The sequence below is a fragment of the Felis catus genome, chromosome F1 (assembly GCF_018350175.1).
Source record: "Felis catus isolate Fca126 chromosome F1, F.catus_Fca126_mat1.0, whole genome shotgun sequence".
NCBI lineage: Eukaryota > Metazoa > Chordata > Mammalia > Carnivora > Felidae > Felis > Felis catus.
Window position 1 is genome coordinate 68,300,084 of NC_058384.1, and position 19,811 is coordinate 68,319,894.

General features: G+C 57.5%; 1 protein-coding gene across 1 annotated transcript in view; it reads left to right on the forward strand.

Annotated features, from left to right (window-relative positions):
- The window catches only part of KCNN3 (potassium calcium-activated channel subfamily N member 3), a 119,444-nt gene extending 109,218 nt beyond the window's left edge, over nt 1–10,226 (forward strand). The window contains 2 exon segments of the mRNA XM_023248059.2: nt 1,402–1,471; nt 4,915–10,226. Coding sequence (XP_023103827.2) covers nt 1,402–1,471; nt 4,915–5,205 — 361 coding nt within the window. The 3' untranslated portion in view covers nt 5,206–10,226.
- The last annotated feature ends 9,585 nt before the right edge of the window (nt 10,227–19,811 follow it).

Here is a 19,811-nt window from a genome sequence, read left to right on the forward strand (position 1 = left end):
AGACCCGCACATCACGTGGACACACACACTCACACACACTCACTCTCACACACACACATTCACACACACACCTGCACCTCCGCGGACCCCCACATCACGTGGACACACACACTCACACACACTCACTCTCACACACATCACACACACTCGCGCGCACACACACACACCTGCACCTCCGCAGACCCGCCCATCACGCGGACACGCACACACACCCCCACACACACACACACACACATCAGACACACACACCTGCACCTCCGCGGATCTGCCCATCATGTGACACACACACACACTCGCGCACACACACACACACACACACAGTCACACGCATACACCTGCACCTCCGCAGACCCGCCCATCACGCGGACACACACACACACACACACACACACACACATCAGACACACACACCTGCACCTCCGCGGATCTGCCCATCATGCGACACACACACTCACACTCGCGCACACACACACACACACACACACAGTCACACGCACACACCTGCACCTCCGCAGACCCGCCCATCACGTGGACACACACACTCACACACACTCACACATCAGACACACACACCTGCACCTCCGCGGATCTGCCCATCATGCGACACACACACTCACACTCGCGCACACACACACACACACAGTCACACGCACACACCTGCACCTCCGCAGACCCGCACATCACGTGGACACACACACTCACACACACACCTGCACCTCCGCGGACCCCCACATCACGTGGACACACACACTCACACACACTCACTCTCACACACATCACACACACTCGTGCGCACACACACACACCTGCACCTCCGCGGACCTGCACATCACACGGACACACACACACTCACACACACTCGCACACACACACCTGCACCTCCACGGACCCCCACATCACACGGGCACACACACACGCTCTCACACACATCACACTTGCACACACACACCTGCACCTCCACGGACCTCCACATCACACAGACACACACACTTACTCTCACACTCACACACACTCGCACATCACGCGGACACACAGTCACACGCACACACCTGCACCTCCGCGGATGCCCACAGAAAGGTACTTTAAACACAGTGGAGGAGCAGGGGTGAAGCCTTTCGCTCTCACTGGAGGCTGGGGGGGTGGGGGGTGGGGGCGGGGGGGGGCAGAGATGACCTGAGAGTGGCCAGGGGGCGGAAGCCACCGAGGGCCAGCATGCACGGAGACCGGACCTTGCTTTCTCGGGGACCTGAGCAGCCGCGACTCTGGTCAGTTGTCACCTGTGCTCGAGGTCCCCACGCCGGGTCCAGAACGAGGGGGACGGGCGTGGACGTGGGGTCCGCACCGGGAGCTCGGTGCCGCGCGCACTTGGAGAGCACGGCTGTCGGTGACTCTTTCCCGCAGACTGAGGAGCGTCAAGATGGAGCAGAGGAAACTTAGCGACCAGGCCAACACCCTGGTGGACCTCTCCAAGGTGAGTGGCGGGACGTGGCGGGACGTGGGGACGCCCTCTCCGAGGTGACTGGCGGGACGGGGGGACGCCGCCGGAGTTCCCGGGTGTGGCCGTGAGGACCCGGCCAGGAGCCGGCCGCTCGGTGCTCGGGGACCGCAGATGACGTCCGCGTGTCTGTCAGCTGCACGGCAAGGGCCCAGGGCGACGCACACCGACGGGGACGCCCGAGACGCCGGTGGCCATGTGCAGGTCACACGGCTATGACTGGGAATTCGTTTTCCTGCCTCCTCGAATCCCCCCAGACCAGCCTTTCTGGCCCCAGACGGCGGGGGGGGGGGGGGTCTCTCTACTTCTCAAGAGGCGGACCACTCACGGCCAGCATGAAGCTGCCGGGGACCCGCCCAGCGCCACGCGGGAAGGGCCCGACAGCGTCACCCAAGAGGTCCTCCCGCGAGCAGCAGGGTCTCCGGCCCCACCCGTCGCCTGGCGGGACACAGTGTGGCGGATGTCCGACTGGGAACAGCAGACCAACCGACCTTCACGCCCGCGCTGGTTGAACGCCGCCCGCCGCGTCTCCGGGAGCCGGGCCCAGGGAGGGGCAGGCCCGGGGAGGGAAGCCCCTCGGGGAGCTAAACCGTCAGTGACGGAACGAGTTACCTGGAAGGACGGGTGTGCGGGGAGGGGCTGAGGGAGGCCTCGGCAGGGCTGCGTGGGGCAGGGGTGAGGCCGGGAGAGAGGGGCTCTGGCTCCCCCCTCCCCCCCCAGGAGACCCACCCAAGGCCCCGGCGGCAGCAGCCAGTCACCGGAGCCGGGGGCACCGTAGCGCCGCGTCCTCTCAGCTGGCCCCCTTCCCACCCCTGCCCTCTGGTCCCCTCGAGATGAGGAAAAGGGGCACGTGGCCTCGGGACGTGATGGGCTGGCGGCTGGAGGACCTGGGTCTTTGTTCGTTGGCTTCACTGTCTTCGATCAACGCGTGCAGATAATCCCTAACGTCTGAGGCTCAAGCGATCAGACGAGATGCTGTCTGTGCGGATGCTTCGTGAAGCGTCGGCAGGGTTTGCAGAAGGCCGTTCTCATTCTGACGCAGAGGGGAGGCCGAGACTCAAAGGAGGCTCATCGGACCCTGCAGGCAAATAAACGTGCCGGAAACAGCGTGCATCTCCAGGAGGTTCTGGATTGTTCATTGGTGACGTCCCGTCTCCTCTGGGGGCTCCCAGGCTGGGCTGCCTTTGTCCCGCCTCTGCACCGGCTCCTCCGGGGACCCTCAGCGTCCCCTTCCCCATCTCCTCTCCGGCCCTCAGACTTGGCCACCTGCCGTTACTCTGCTTTTTCCCATCACCTTGGTCCCCCCGCCCCGTGGCCCAGGCACCAGGGTCTCTGCGTCTTGCTGGCCTAACTTGGAGTTTCAGACGAATGAGACCAGGATGTTACTGGCAGATGACCAAGGGCCACATCGCCCGGGGGCAACCGCCAACCTGGCCCTCGGCCACGGCCACCATGGGGACTGGGAGCCACAGGGGCCGAGGGCTCTTGGGGCTCTCACTCCCAAGCCTGGTGTCACTTGTTCTGTTTTGGTTTTTTTTTTTTTAAGTTTATTTATTTTGAGAGAGAGAGAGAGTGGGGGGGGGAGCAGGGGAGGGGCAGAGGGAGGGAGGGGCAGAGAGAGAATCCCAAGCAGACTCCTCGCTGTCAGCGCAGAGCCCGACGTGGGGCTCCAACTCCCAAAACTGAGATCATGACCTGAGCCGAGATCAAGAGTGAAACACTTAACCGACAGAGCCATCCAGACGCCCCTGTCACTTAATTTACTAAGAAATGTCGCTGTCGCATAGAGGAGTGTGTGACAGGCCCACTCAGGAAGCCACATTATGATCAGAAAGTGGCCTGATGAGGGAGCTGTCCGGACCTCGGGGCGTGACCGTGGGGCATGACCGTGGCTCAGGCTGGGGCCCACGTGGTTCGGGTGCAACCATGGGCTGGACTGGAGGGGGCAGGCGGGCCGGGTGGGACTTTGTGCTGGGGCGGCGGCACCCGGGTCTGTGGTCGGACAGCTGGAGGGCGCAGCGGGGCCCTGGGGGACACGGGGTCTCTGGCACACGCCTGAGGCAGGAGGGAAAGGGTGGCCCGGCCTGGGCCCCGTTCGTTAGCTCTGCTCCGACCGTCTTACGACTTTCCTCTGAGGAGCAAGCTTATTTGATGGCTCTTGGGTGTCACTTGATTTTCAGCTCCCTGGGGGCTCCCCTCTTTGCCCCCTGTTCCCACGGCCTCCTTCGGGGTTCGTTCACAGGCAGCCCCGGGCTGGGGCCCTCGCGGTCTTCTTCCCTTGCTTCCAGACACTCAGGTCTCGGTGGTAAGCGCTGAGGAAACTTCTAGGTACACGGGGATAATCTGTGCTGTGAACTGTGTCCCACCACGTGCACCGGACATCCACCCCCCCACCCCGTCCATGACTGTTCATAGAGCTTCTCCCACGTGCCAGGGGCTGTTTTAGGCTCTTGAGACACATCGGGGAGCCCACCAGGGAAGGGTCCCTGCCCTGAAGGAGCCCCCCTCCCAGTGGGTGACACAGTGGGTGACGCAGACAAGGACAGACACTCGGGTAAGAAGTGGACTAGCGCCACAGAAGGTGGTACGAAAGGGGACGGGAGCAGGTGGGCAGGACCTGGAGCGGGCGTGGGGCGGGGCTGCGCCGTGAAGCGGGTGCGGGACACAGGGCAGGTCGAGGGGCTCCGGGAGACGGCAGTGAGGCGGGAGGCTTCCTGGGGGGCCGATCGCGAGTAAAGGAGACAGGACAGGTCGGAGGCAGACTTTGAACCGTGGCAGATGGACAAAGACCTCAGCCGGACCTGGGGGGGGGGGACAAGGCGGCACCCCTCCCCACTGCCCGGGCAGGGGAGGGGCTGCGACCCCATGAGGAACTCCTCGTGGCCGCGGGCCACCCAGGGAGGGGTTAGGTCCCTCACCCAACACCCACCACTCTGCTGGCCGAGGTGCTGGGAGCAGCGGGGGGCCAAGGTGCCGGGGCCACGTGCAGTTATTAACTCCTGCTCGATAAGGAGCCCACCGTTCAGAGGGTCCCAGGGCCTGCCGCCGGGCTGCAGAGGCGTGCTTGGACCGTGGCCCCGCCCGCTGCCCTGTCTTTGACCGTCAGGCTCCCGCAGCCTCTGAGCGGAGCGGTCGGGTCAGCGAGGGCCCGAAGACGGTCCGGAGACTCCCCGCTCTGAGAAACAGTAGCTCTTTCCCCGTTAAACGCATTTCCTAACGGGCCGTCGCCGTTCCCACGCGGCGCGTCGGTGCTCGGCGCGCCCGCACCTCCAGGTCTCCGGAAGGTAAGCACTTGTCCGAGGTCGGCCGGACCGGACGCGCTGGTGCGGGCGTCGCCCCCGCGCGACCTGGGAGCGTCGGTTCTGCCGCGACCCCGGGCCGACCGACCCGTGCCGACCCACGCCCGTCTCTCTGTCCAGATGCAGAACGTCATGTACGACCTGATCACGGAGCTCAACGACCGCAGCGAAGACCTGGAGAAGCAGATCGCCAGCCTGGAGTCCAAGCTGGAGCACCTGGCGGCCGGCTTCAGCTCCCTGCCGCTCCTCATCGCCGACGCGCTCCGCCAGCAGCAGCAGCTCCTGTCCGCCCTCGCCGAGGCCCGGGTTGGAGCGGCGGGCACCCCGCACACGCCCCCGCCCTCCGACAGCCCCCTCGGGGTCAGCTCCGCCTCCTTCCCGACCCCGTACACGAGCTCCAGCAGCTGCTAAATGAACGCCCGCTCCGGAAGCGGAACCCATAGGTCTTAAGATGCAAATGACTCTGTCCTGGTCACTGCGCCATCGAGGAACAATCAGAGCCGGGAGCGCAAAGAAGAGAGACCAGCTAATTAAGTAGCTCCCGTTCGTTGGGTGTGCTTGGTTGGATACGCCTCGAAACCAGAAATCTAATCTCTGTTTAGGTGCCTCCACTTGGGAGCGGGAAGACGGGGGGGACGGGAAGCGGTGGCGCAGAACAGAAATCCACGCGCGATCTCCGGTCTGGCGCGGGAGTGGGGGTGGGGGGGGGCAGACAGGTGCACGGAAGGGGCAACGGGGAAGGAGCCCAGAGGAGGGTCCCCCGGGGGGGCGGTGTCAGGCTTGGGCGTGGGCTCCTCACCGGGTTCCTGGGCACACCCCTCTCCTTGCCTCTGGATGACACTGGCCAGAACAGGCGCTGTCTCCTCTCATGCCGGAGTCATAAAACCCAATTTAGACAAAAAAAAAAAAAAAAAAGTAAAAAGCCAGATTTTCCATCCAATATTAATACCCATATAAACCTGTGTGTTTGCACATCTGTGCACGCACACACCCCACATTCAACCCAGGTCTTTTCTCGCTTGAACTTGACCCACTAGAAAGGGACCCGGTACCTTACTGTGCACACAGTAGGCGCTCTGTAATGCACGTGGAGTTGGCTTGAATCTGAATGTGGGTGCTTTCAGCTCAGGGGGTTTGCTAGTGTCGGGCATATTCTGAGCTTCCCTGAAGACGCAGGCTAGAGAGGGCACCTCACCCTGGGGGCGCACCCCGCTTGCTCGGCTAGAGATGAACGCCCAGCCAGACCTGTTGGCATTCCGGAGGGATGAGCAGTCTTCTAAAAACAACAGCCCCACAGAGTTTCCTCCGTATATCTGAGCCAGCCGTGTTCCCGTGGAGCACGTGAGGGGAGGGCACGGGGTCCCTGCACGTGGGCGCATGCACACGCCAGCAGGTGCAGCCCAGTGACACCTGAGTGAGGCCCAGCACGTCTGGGGCTTTGCTCGGCTGCGTCCACGCGGCTGCAGGGCTCCAGCCCCAGGTGTCAGGAGCGCAAAGGGGCCCAAGTCCCTACCTGGGGGCCACCGAGCTGGAAGAAGTGGAGGGGGGGCCGTGGTCCCTTCTACCTGGCCCGAGACCGCCTCAAAGCGAAAGATTCGGAGAATAACGGGACCCTCAGGGAGCCCTGTGGGCCGGGACAGATGACGCGGGCCTGTCAGCAGCCTGTTCTGCGCACGGTGATCTTGGTGCGAAAACTACTCGAATGTGTCTCAAACTCCAAGAAACTTGAGAAGCGTGAAGACCCAGTGTCGTGACGGGCGCTGGGAGGCGAGGCGCGTGGACGCGGCCCCTTACTACTCTGTGTCTGGCCACCACCCGTGTGCTGTGACGCAGCCGTCACGTGCCCCGTCACCGCTCCCGTCGTGAGGTCCTCGGCTTGGGCCGCAGGGCGGCGAACGACACGGTTCGCGGTATCCCGTCTGTTCAGGGAAGGGTGTCATTTGCAAACGGTCGGTCTCCCTTTGCGCAGGACATTGTCACGTCTCTGACGTCCTGACATCAACTGGGCCAGGCCTTCTAGGGACAAGGGAGTCACTAGATGGCAGGAGGCGGGTGACCCTGGAACCGGGCAAGATCGGGCGTCTTGCTAACCTTCCCCTTTTCTCTCTTTCTGTTGCTACCGTTTTCCCTAAACGGGCTTGTTCTCCTCGTCGTAACCGGAGAACACGTCCGTTGGGTGTTTTGCGTATCACACCTGCCGCCCCTGCTGTTGCCTCTTTATTTTGCTACTTGTTCTTTTAACTGTCAATCATCCGACAGATCACCCTCCTTTTTCGTGTCCCAAGAATGGTGCTCCTGTTCTCAGTGGCAGTGCAGCCGAGCATATAAACAGATGTGGAGGCAGATGAAATACCATGCGGTTTCTTTACGGCGTTAATTCCACTCACAAGGTGGAGACCGCGTCCGCCACGCTGCGCGCTCCAGCCCCAGTCGCTGACCGACGGTCCCCGCCCGTTACCTCCTGCTCGCCCTTTCCGTTCCGCTGTGACCCATGACGTGTGTGCGCACGTCCACGCTCACAGGGGGTTAGTCTTAACTTCAAATAAATGGCACGCAAGATTCCACTGCCACCCCCCTGCACAGACCGCCGTTGGGCCATCGAGGTCTGCGGGTAATTCTTCAACCCCTCACTAACGCGGTGCACCGAAATGAACGCCAAAGACCAAGCTGGCGACACTGGTAAAGAGGGGCTGGAGTCCTCTCCGGAAGCGGAGGCCACCGCCCCCCGGAAACACAGGGGCGTCTGCGGCAGGACTTGAGCTCACGGCAGTGCAGTAGCTGTGTGGAGTTTTCTTCCTCGGCACCGTGCCCAGTCTTCAAAAACGATCCAGTCTTTGCCAATCTTGTGACCGTAAACGGGAGGGCACGTCCCTGACGGAGCCCCTCAGCTTCACGTGGGGAAGTTATCCGCTCTCCTGCGAGTGCAATCGACCTTGATGACCTCAGTATTGATCATCCAAAGTGTAGTTCCACCCCCCCCCCCACCGGTTTCCTCCCCGTAGCCTGCCTTGTGGCCAATCCCGCTGTGCCTCAGCGTCACAGACAGATGGGACCAGGTAGCGGGTGATCGCTGTGCCTTCTCGTTCCCTCGTTCCGAGTCTGGTGGCAGTGGAGATTTAATTGTCTGCTGGAGAATCGGCTGTGTGAACTAACGTAAAACTCTCACTCACAATGACCTCACTCTAACGCTGAACTGAGTTCTGCCCACTCGCGGAAGGCCGACCCAATGGCAGAGCCCTCCTATACCTTTTCTGATAACTCAGTGCCAGATAAAATACCTACGAGTCCCTAAAATATCCAGACACTTGAATTAAAACTCCAGAGCCACCCCCCCCCCATCACTTAAGCCATATTGTAGCCTCATGTGCTGTAAAGTCAGGGATGGACTGTGATACTCTAAGACCGCTGGTCTCTGTGGAATTTCGGGACGTGGCGTCAGTTGGCAAATTCTACCAGACCCGGGGCTCGCTCCTCCTTAGACTGAAGTCCCAATAAAAATCTGCCCCTTTTGGATCGAAGGCCACGACATCAGTAAATTGTCATAAAGTGTCTGAACTGCTCATCCCATCCTCACGACGTGCGACGTCATGACGTGATCTCTCTAAAAATGCTTAACGCCACTCGGGAGAACGAGGGGGGCGAGGCCCTGGGTCGTGGCTACCTTCCAGCCTCAGCGGGTGCCGGGCGCGTAGCGGCGACTTCATAAATTAGGAGGCACAGAGGACGGCCTCGCCAGCCAGTCTCGAGTGAGCCAGGACAGCTGCCGCTTAAAGGCCAAGAAGGAACAGCGTTGAGGAAATAATGATTCTGATACATTTGAGGAATCCCCCCTCAGAGTTCCAGTGATTTCCACGTGGATGAAGGAGAGGAACAGGAAGAAAGCAGAGATACGGAATCGGAGTTATTAAGTTCCAATGCTGGACCCATGCCTTTGGCCAATTAATGTCAACACCTCACACCTCGGTTTCTCTGTGCTTAAAGGGAAGCCGATAGGTAGCTCCCCTGAGTACAAAGTACTCCGTGGATTTTACGACAGAGTCGCGCTGGCCTTCAGCAGCAGCCACACGGGGTCCCGTCGAGCCCACGCTTGGGAGTTGCGTGCGAATGTGCGCGAGAGTCACCAGAAAGCAATGAGGACACCTCACCTGGGAAGGGAAATTAGCGGGAGGGACCCGGGACTGGCACACGGGCCCCGGCTCCTCCCCCACCCAGGACCAGTGTTTCACCCCAGACCACAGGCGTCGCAGCCGAGATTCCGGGAAGTCCTTGCGCCACCAGTAAGTTACTGCTTTAAATCCCGGCGTGCGTCCCCACTCCCGGGCACTCATCCCACTTCCCCAACAGTGGCTCCGAAGCGGAGTCAGGCTGGCCGGTGGCCATGATGCCGCCCCAGGAACTCGACGACGCTGCCCCCGCACCTCACGCGGCCGTCCGGTGGCCTCCAGCGTGGCGGCCGGCGCGGTGATGCCCGAGACATCGTCCCTTCCTTCTCTGCTGTCACCAAAGGAAACCCCGAGTGAGATTGGGGCCATCGATGGCGCCGGGCGAGGGTGTCCCAGGGGCCCGGCTGGACCACCAGCCCCCGGCCGGCTAGTAGAGGCGAGTGCGCTTCGCCTGGGCCGCACGGGTGGAAGTTAACGTTAAGTTCCCGTCAGACGGGTGACACGTAGGGTTTTTGCCGAGACAGGTGGAAACGGCACTCGGCGCAGGGCAGTGTGAGTGCAGGGGAGTGTGAGCACACACAGAGAGGAGAGGAGCTGTGACTATCCCTGGAAACGCCCCGCATGGGCTGGAGTTCCTTCTGAACAAAACCGTCCGCGAAGCTCCAACGTCTGACCTCCACGCCCGGGTGCCAAGTGTCGAGTGACGGTTGTTTATGTGCCTGAGAAGCGCATTCTGGAAGCCGCATCTTGGGCCGGACCGTGTGTTGAAACTAAAGAAGTGTCGTGACCAATCAAGCTGATGGAGGAAAAGCACAAAATTTAACACCAACCCGTAGTTAGGATCCCAAAGAAATGCTGACTTCATAGCCAAAAAAAAACAAAATCAGTGACACATCCAGTGTGACTGTGACGGGAGCAGCCGTGTTCCCAGGGAAGGACAGCCTCCGGCCGTGTCGAACAGTCCCAGCCAGGACCCAGCCACCTTCGTCAGAGGTTTTAATGGCGCCACGACTCACTCCGGTCCCAGACTCCGCGTTGTGCACCGAACAGAAGAGGAGACGAGAGAGCGGCAGGATTCAGCGGAGGGACCACGTTCGTGGCCGACTTGGAAAGTGGAGTGTTTGTGTTCAGAATCACGTGACCTTCAGTATGAATTTGCATCTTGCCTCTGTACTGCTGGCTATTTTTTAATGATAGGAGAAAGCATAAGTTTATTTTAAATATGAAATATATTGCTATATTATAAAATATATCGTAACTTTCAATTCACATTTTGTATCAAACTAGTCCTTGGCGGCCTGCGCGTCGCCCCGCTCTCCCAACACCTGTTTCTGAGTGCACATCACTGTTAACGACCCCTGCCGACCCGGACCCACAGAGCCGTCACAGTCTGATTCTCCAAGACCTGCCCGCTGGAGACAAAAGAACCCTGTTCCAAGCTTAGAGGAAAAATTCTACCCTAAATTCTATCAAGCCATTGCAGATGAGATTTTAAAAGCCATGACCCCCCTGGTAGCTGTGCCCGGCCAGTTCGAAAAATGCTCAGGTTCTTTCTGTGTAAACGCAAAGACCCTGCTACGTAAATACGTGAACGATAGGGGTCTCAAACTCGGCCACCCGGCTTTGCCTTCAGGGACGTCACAATCGGGTCCAGGAAGAGTCCTGTGCTCCTGTGACACAAGGCTCGAAATCCAGGCGCTGTGAGCTTATCTGTGTCAGAGTCAGACCAGACCTGGAGCTTCACTTCCGCAGGTGCAGTGAGACCCAGTGAGGCCCAGTGAGGCCCAGTGAGGCCCAGTGAGACCCAGTGAGGCCCAGTGAGGCCCAGTGAGGCCCAGTGAGACCCAGTGAGGCCCAGTGATGCCCAGTGAGGCCCAGTGAGGCCCAGTGAGACCCAGTGAGACCCAGTGAGGCCCAGTGAGACCCAGTGAGGCCCAGTGAGGCCCAGTGAGGCCCAGTGAGGCCCAGTGAGACCCAGCGTGCAGGCGCGAGCCCCTGGAGGAAGCAGGGGCTCCCCGTGTTTACCCCCACACGGGGCTCGGCCCAGAGGGAGGGAGGAGGCAGTGAACAGCTGGACCCAGCAGAGCCGGGCTCCCTTCCCACCGGTGTAGCTGAGAGGAAGGGAGCCTCAACCGCCGCTGTCTTCACTGGCAGAATTGGGGGAAATTCTCTCCTTACGCAACTCACGAATTCCGCCCCCCCCTCCCAGTCTGAATAGCTGAGACACATGTAGAATTTCTCACTTCCCTCCTCTGAATGACGGAGGGACTATTTCCAGATGAAAACAGGATGTGTTTGGTTACAGAACAAAGGTTTTCTAGAATCCGTGGGCCTCCCCCCAGGAGGCCCCTCTCTCGTCTTCCTCACTTTGGGCTAACACCGCACAGGTGCGAAGCGTGGAGCCCCAGGACCCCTGGGACTGTGTCTCCTTTCCCCCCAAACCGGAAGTCCACGCAGACATGCTCAGAGTGCAGGGCAACAGGCTTTCTCTGGGGCAGGGTGGGGCCCTCTCAAGCTCGCATGTAGAAGGCCCAGGCGTCAGTGACTCGGGCCGTCTGAAAGAGAAGTCTCCAAACGGCCAGCTTCAGGCTGCTCGCGCTTTGTTTTTAGTGCAGGAAACTCTCTAGGTGTCCGCACCGCCCTCAGTTACGCGTGAGGCTGGGCTCCGTCAGACCGCAGGACGCCTGTGTTTAGCACTGGGTAAAGGAAATTAGTTTGTTCTCACTTTTACAATTAACTGATGAATGTGCTGGTGGTAACTGATCTGTCCCTTACTGCTTTTCTGCTGCTAAATAGAACTGTCTTTTTTGGCTGTTTCTTCCAGCGCCTCTCAGACTAAGACTTTTACGTTCATAGAGAGCAGGTGCATTCTTGTTTACCCCTCAAAGTTACTCTTCGGTCTAGAGCAAGAAAACCAAATGCAAACTCTTGATTTGGGGAGAGCGGACCTTGCCCGGAATTCGGGTTTGTGGCTGGACGCACAGTGTGGCCCACAGACGCACCAGCAGCACCTGGGAACTTAGAAATGCAGACTCTCGCCCCCCCCCCCCCCCACTTAATGAAACTTGGCGTTTTCACAAGATCCCCAAGTGATCCGTGTGCACGTTAAGCGGTAGCTGGAGAATTAAACCATTTGTTCTTTGACCCTCCTTTACAGAATCACCCGATGAGGTCAAGTCCTGTACGATCATGAGGACAAAAACGGTTCCACTCGAGGTCATATGACGTGTACCAAACGGGCGGTCTTCTCCCAGTCCGATTCCTTTAAAACTTGCTTTGTAGCCTAGAGCCACCGCGAGGCCCCTTCCGGGTTTCTGGTTTTAGCCTGTGCCAGCGGGGTCGGCGGGAGGGTGGCCCGGCCCTGCTCAGGCGCTACAGAGCGAGAGAGCTGTGTGACTTCCGCGACGCCCATCAGTGGGCGCTCGCCTCCCCCGAGAGAACTAGCAAGGGGAGTTGCTTTAATCGTCTAGAGACACTCCTAGTCTCTCAGTCACGACAGCCACCGGAGACACTCCGAGGTGAGCAACGGAAAACGGGACTTGCGATGTGGGCACCAGAAATCGATATGTACCCAGAAATAGTCGTGTTCTAAATTAATGGCTTTAACCTGTTCATTGTAAAAAGTGCCTTGGACTTCGATCTCAAGAGGTCAGTATAAATATGTGTGTGTGTGACGTATGTAGGCAAATATTTACATATTTATACACACATAGGTGCACACAGGTACCTGCACATTCACATACAGTATACATAGACACGCATAAGCGCTTCATAATATGTTGTATTGCTATTTGCAGCCCCATTTATTCTGTCTGGTCCTATGTTATTTGTTTAGTGACACCTTTACATAGAGAGGTTCTATTCAGGACATTGATGTATTTTTTTTTGTTTTTTACTTTTTATTAAAAAGGTAAAGGATATTAAAAAAAAAAAAAGTCAAGCGCCTGAAGATGTTGAACGGAACCGTGGTCAATTTTCTCAGGTCACCGAAGAGGAAAGCCATCTTTCCCTTGGAAAATATTTTTCTGTTCTGGTGACTTTCGTTTTCCCTCGGCGGGAGGGCGTAAATGCTGGCAGTTACAGAGATTCGGTACTTTTGCGACGGTTCACTCTGTGGTCTCTGAAGCTAGTGCCCCCTGTTCTTCACACGTCGGCGTCGGAAGGGGTCCACGCATGCCGTGCCCGGCTCGGGCGTCGGGCAGACGAGACTGCAGGGGACAGGGTTTAGGTCAGCTCCAAACACTGCGTCCTTTCGGGGCCACACAGGAGCACAAGTGGGGAGTTCCGTCCCGAACGAGGCGGGAACCCGTCCCAGAAGTCCGGCAGAGGGGCCCCAGGGAACTTTCTAGGATCCCGTGCCCTGCCTTTCTACAACAAAACAGCCACCTGGATCGATCAGCTTCTCTACCTTAGCCACAGGTCTTGTCTTTCCACAGGGTGGCAGCTTGTGAGGGGCCGGCCTCCCTGGTTAGAAGCCCCCACGGAGCCCGGGGAGGGTCACCAGGTTTCCATGAGCTCATGTGCTCAGGCAGGCACTTGGCTTCTTGAAAAAAGTCAACTCAATCTCTCCAGCTCCCCGCCCAGGTGGTGAAAGCTCATGACAGCCCGGGCTGCCCCAGAGAGGTGATGGGCCACTCACAGTACGGACCAGAAGAGATGTCACGATGGCAGAGGGGGCCAGAAAGACAACAGGGCTCTGCAGCTGTCCCCGCAGCTTCCCCTCAGCTGTCCCCACAGCTTCCCCCACAGATGCCCCTCAGCTGTCCCCACTGATGCCCCTCAGCTGTCCCCACTGATGCCCCTCAGCTGTCCCCACAGATGCCCACAGCTGTCCCCACAGATGCCCCTCAGCTGTCCCCTCAGCTGTCCCGCAGCTGCAATCACATTTGTGGACTCATAACTAAGAAGTCTTGGTGGCCAGCGTCTGGAAAATCAGTCCCTGAACTGAAACCTCCAGACCCTCACTTTCCTCCTCAGGGATGTTTTTGTAGCTCTAGACAAAAATTAGAAGAACAGAATTTAGGCGCTTTCAGAAATAGTAGCGGTGCGCCCAGGGGGTCAGCCAGTTGAGCGCAGACTCTCGATCTGGGCTCAGGTCATGATCTCGCAGTTACGGGATTGAGCCCCACGTCGGACTCCGTGCTGCCGGCTCAGGGCCTGCTTGGGATTCTCTGTCACTCTCCCTCTGCCCTTCTCCCCGCACGTGCTCTCCCTCTCTCAAATAAATAAAAACAAAAACTAGAGTGCTAAGAAAGAAAAAAAACATACCTAATATTTGGGACTTTTTCTAAGCTAGTAGACATAAATCAGATCTTCGAATATGTATCCGGCCATATTTCTGCTGCTGTCCCTTCCTTAAAGCTTTCTTCCAAAACTCCCTCACGAGTGAATCCATCACACCTCAGGCATTGTAACCGGTGACTCCTCTAGGCCCAGGACCTCAAGTGTCAGTAAGGCACCTCCCTCCCCCCGGGGAACGGCCACCACCGCCAGTGTCGCCAGTGTCGCACTGGGACCGGAGCTGGAGAAAAGCAGTGCTGTCAGGCGGGGGCCCCCCAAACTCAGCCCCGAGTTCTCAGCGCATTGGGAGTGAGCAGGAACCTGGAGGCTTGGGGTCCGGGCTGGGTGGCCCGAGGGTGGCATGCAGAGACCAGGCCAGCGGCCCCTGAAGCTGAGCGGCCGGGCGGGGGCTCCGAGGCCGGGGTGGGGGGGGCTCGGAGGCCGGGTGGGGGCTCACCACGGAGGCAGGGCTGAGCCTGTGGCCTTTGCCACCTCCTGTCAAACCGAGGCCCGAGAAAAAGGGCATCAACAGGGGAGCGGGCTCCAACCCAACACCCGACGTGCAGGCCGCCAAGTTCCTCTAATTGTCTCTGCTTCCTTCCCTTGGACCACACTTGCGAAAACAGGACTTTTTAAAGGAGGAAATCTTAATTTAGGTTGGGAGCAGAGGCCCCTGGAGAAGCCTGCCTGTTTTAGGCCCGGATCTTGCTGGTGCTGATGGAGGAGCCAGACTCAGGACACCGGGGGCCGGCGTGCAGACACGCGGTCCCAAGCAGCCTGGAGCGGGGAGGGGAGTGTGCCCACGGGCGCGAGGACACGCCTGTGCAGCCCGCAAGCCTGGGGGTCGCACAGGGGCCCGCAGGCTACACCCCACTCACTCCACAGGCGTGAGCAGAGGTTGTCAGCCCTTGCTGGCCCGGGAATCTTTGGGAGGCAGCAAGCTCAGCGCCCCCAAGCCCTGCTGCTCCAGAACGCGAGACCCTGGAGCCCCCCAGGCGGTTCTACGAGGTGCCCAGAGTTGAGCACCGATCCGGAGCCTGGTGAGGTGACCAGCACCCGCCCGGCCGGTGCTCCCCGGGACCTGCGCCGCCCCCACACAGTTGGCGAGGAGCGTGGGCGTGACAGCTGGACGAGGGCCGGGGCTCCCCTCGCCGCTCCGTTCCCTGTCGGGCTGCCTGGCTCCTGTCCCTTCTGCCCACGAAGCTCTCGGGGCGGCCAGGAGTGGTCCGGGCCCGGCCGCCGCGCCCTCTCCCTCCTCCAGGCAGGTGCTCCGTCCGGGCCACGCTGCGCAAGGACCCAGGCGGGTCCAGCCGCGTCTTCCTTACCGGACACGGTCACGAGGAGAAGTAACGTGTCCTCTCTAGCCGGTGACGCGGTAAACCCAACACAAGGCAGATGGCCCGCCAAGTGCCACTCACTGACCCCCTCCCAACTACCTCTCGCCCTTAGATAAAACGCTGTCCTCTGTCTTAAGGAAGGTGGGCGCGCAGCTGTGAAAGCTGGAAGCCGAAAGTGGGCCCGGTTCTCGGATCCGGACACTTCGGCGGAATTCCGGGCCCTCGAGGGACAGCGCCCCCTGCCGGCCATCCGGGAGCACAGCGACCTGGGGCACAGGGGACCCCGACGCCTCTGGGAGAAAGCTCCTCGGGGCGCGTCACACCCGCACCTCGCGGCCCAGAGAAGTGACCTGCCCCAAAGCAAACCTTAGCGCAGGGACCGACGCGTCGCGGGCACGTCGCGGGCGCCTTCCGTGCCGGTGCGGAAAGCCAGGCCTGCCCGGCGCCTCTCCACCGTCCGGCCTTCACCCCGGAGCCCCCATCCATCTCGCAAATGCCACGTGAACCCAGGGGGTCCTGCTCCCCCCCCAGCACCAAGCAGGACGCCCAGCGTCCGCATTACCGACCCCCTGCAAACAAGGGTATCCATATTCCAGGGGTAACGATCACTTTCAAATTCATCTGCCTTTCGTGTAAAGAATTTAGAGCTAACACTTGCAAATCTCCAAGGGCCCCCACTGGTTAGGAGACATTAAATGAGATTATTAAAATAATGCGATTCTATGCCCAGCATTACGGTGCATTACGCTCACGGTGGTCCAGGCCACTGACCCTTGTTTCAGTCACTGCTGCACAGAGTCCATGAAGATCGGCCAGGGCTAGCTTAATCTCATTTCGGCAGCATGAATTTGAAATTTACACTTCATTTTTCCCAGGGACGAGTCACACCCAATAGCCTCTCTGGAAATGCAGTCCTGTCCCCTGGAAAACGGAAGTGGGAGACGAGGACACGGCGTTGCCTCTGCCTACGGGCAGTGTCCTCTCTGGAGAGGCTTCTTTCCAAACCTGTCCTGCCTCCGACTCTCCAACACTGGGTATCGCTTGGCAACAATCAGGTGTTCCTTGCGAGAGAACGTGAACGGCAGGGGCACCCACGCGCCATCACTCATCGGGGGAAATACCAGGACTTCTGTCCTTTCTTGAAACACCCTCCCCACCTTCTACCTCCTGACCTCTTGGAAGGAGAAGGTGGATACATAATTCTGCGAAGTTTCAGAATTCAGAAGTCCTAAATGTAGTTCTACTTTGGATGTCTTAGGGAATTTTTTCTGAGAATGGCAATGCAACGTTTACTTGACTCTCAAATTTGGGACCACAGGACCCTATTAGGTTTGGGTTCGGGTCCAGTGAGCAAATAACCCTCTGGCGTTGTCTGAAGGTCAGGAAGGGGTGCTGACAGCCTCAGTCCTCTCTCCAGGAGCACGGTGAGGGACACGCTCGTTCATTGCCTCTGGTGGGAGTGGAGCACCCACTCCCCCGGTGCTCCAGCCAATAGCCACAGGTTTGGATGTGAGCTCACCCCTCCCCCACCTCCACTAGTCATTTGGGCGGGATGAATCCCACTTCCAGACGTGGTGGGCTTGGGCAGGCTCCAGCCAACTATCTTACCTTACCGCCCTCGTTCAGGGATGGGCAGCTGGCTCAAATCAGGCCAACGTGGGCAAATGAGTCCCAGAGCCAGGCTTCCAGAGAAGACGGTCTTCCCCGGGAACTGATACAACCATTTGTGTCACGAGGCGGGAGGTGGGGTTGACGGGGGGCCAATGTGTGGGGCATGAGGGTGAGCTAAAACCACACAGAAAGCAGAGGTGGAGAGCAACAGGGACCTTGGTGACATCCTCGGAGCCACCGACTGAATCTTCCAGTCACCTGAGCCAGTAACTTTGCTTTATAGCAAAGCCATTTAGAGGTGGATTTTTGGCCACATCCAACATAAAGAGTCCTGGTGGAGAAGAACCAAACTTCTGTGCACTTGTCTGATTTCCCAGAGGAGTAACCAGAATGAGAATCAAAGGAAAACGTGGGCACCTGGTGGTTCAGTCGGTTGAGCGTCCCACTCGGCTCGGATCACGATCTCAGAGTCATGGGATTGAGCCCCACATCAGGCTCTGCGCTCAGCATGGAGCCTGCCTTAATTCTCTCTCTCCCTCTGCCCCTCTGCCCCCTCCCCCACTCATGCACTCTCTCTCTCTCTAGAAGTAAGAAAGAAGGAAAGAAAGAAAGAAAGAAAGAAAGAAGGAAAGAAAGAGGAATAAAAGTTTAAAACACAAAAATCAAATCAGACAACAAGGAAAGTGAGGGTGTCAGAATGGACTCCGGGGTGCACCTCTTCCGCCAAGGTGGAAGGGGTGGAGGAGGGGGAGCCACGGAGGAGCGTGTTAAATGAAGCAGCCGGGTTCTACAAGAAGAGACCAAAGCAGGCAACAACCCATCACATCATGCCATGTCATATGATGTCATGGAGCGTGATATCACGTCACGCCATGCCCTGTCATTTTGTGTCCTGTGTCCTGTCGGGTCACATCACATCATGTCGTCCGTGTCGTGTCGTGTCACTCCATATCACGTCGTGTCGTGTGTCATGTTATAACCGCAGTGATGAGTGCAGTAAGAGTCATCTTGGTATTATTTGAAAGGAAGGTAAATATTGGTAACTTTAGGATTTGGTAAGAAAAATAACAAAGTAAGAGAAATAGAAATAGAAGGGCACCTGGGTGACTCCGTCGGTTATGCATCCGACCTCAGCTCAGGTCGTGATCTCGTGGTTGGTGATCTCTGGGCTCTCTGCTATCAGCGAGAACCTGTCTCCCTCTCTCTGACCCTTCCCTGCTCTCTCTCTCTCTCTCTCTATCTCTCTCTCTCAAAAATAAATAAACATTAAAAAAAAAGAAATAGAAATAGAGTTTATATTGAAATAAAGTTCAGGGTGCCTGACTGGTTCAGCCAGAAGAGCATGCGACTCTTGACCTCGGGGTTGTGAGTCAAGCCTCATGCTGGGTGTAGGTTTAGCTCCCAAATATGATTGCTTAATATTAGAAAAGTAATAAAATTCACCATATTAACACATCAAGAGAGAAAAATCATTTAGTAATCATAGGTTTTTAAAGATCAATCAAGTTCAATATTGGTTAATTAAAAAAACACTGAGCAAACTGGGCACCCAACATGTAGTACAATCACCCAGTGGCTCACACTCTAGAATAACCCCTCCTGTTGAGTGTGGGCAGGAATATGGCAAAGGTGAGGGGCTGTCAATCCTGTGATTAGGTCTCGTTACAGAAGACTCCACCTTAGCAGACACAAGAGATTCACGTAAGCAGACATGCTGTGAGCCGCCCACGGACCCCCCACAGGGCCGCTCACGGCCGGTAGGAAGCTAGGGCCCTCAGCCAGACAGCTGCGGGGGGATGAATTCTGTCAACCACCTCATTGGGCTTGGGGAAAAGACTCGTCGAGGCTCCAGGTGGGACGGGAGCCTGGCCAGTACACTGGTTGCATTCCCGTAGGGCTCGGAGCAAACCCCGCAGCTAGGCTGACCCATGCAAACGGAGCTAACAGAGGTGTGTTGGGCACCATGGACATATGGTAACTTGTTACGCAGTGGCAGAAAATTAATACAAAAGACAGCTTTCTTAACCCAATGAATGATATCTACAAAAGGTTATCTTCCTAAAACACACATTATACGTCATGACACCATGAAATCAAGACACCTGCTCTTGCCACTTCTGCAGGAGGGCCCCGGCATCGCAATATGGCTAGAACAATCATGAGAAAGGATCAGAAAGGAAGAAAATCATCTGTCTACCCAAAAGCGTGTAGAGAAAAATCATTAGAATTAACAATAATAATATATTATTATTATATTATATTATACCACAATAAAATAATGTTTATAATATTTCTATAAACAGAGTTCGTATAGTTGCTAGATACGAATTCAACAGATAAAAATTAATTACATTTCTATACCCTATTAATAAGAAGCTAGGAAGTGAAACCAAAAATCTAAAAATGGAACCAAAAATCTTAAAAATGTAGCAACAAACTAACAAAAGATGTACTGGAGTTTCACAGGGAAGATTATGGAACATTATTAAAGGACAATAGAGAAAGCTGAAAGAAACAGGAAAATATCCGTGCTCAGATTTGTATAGATGCTTACTTTCCCCAAAATTAATCTACAAATTTAACGTAATGCCAGTCGAAATCCATGACACGTGTGAACCCTGACAGG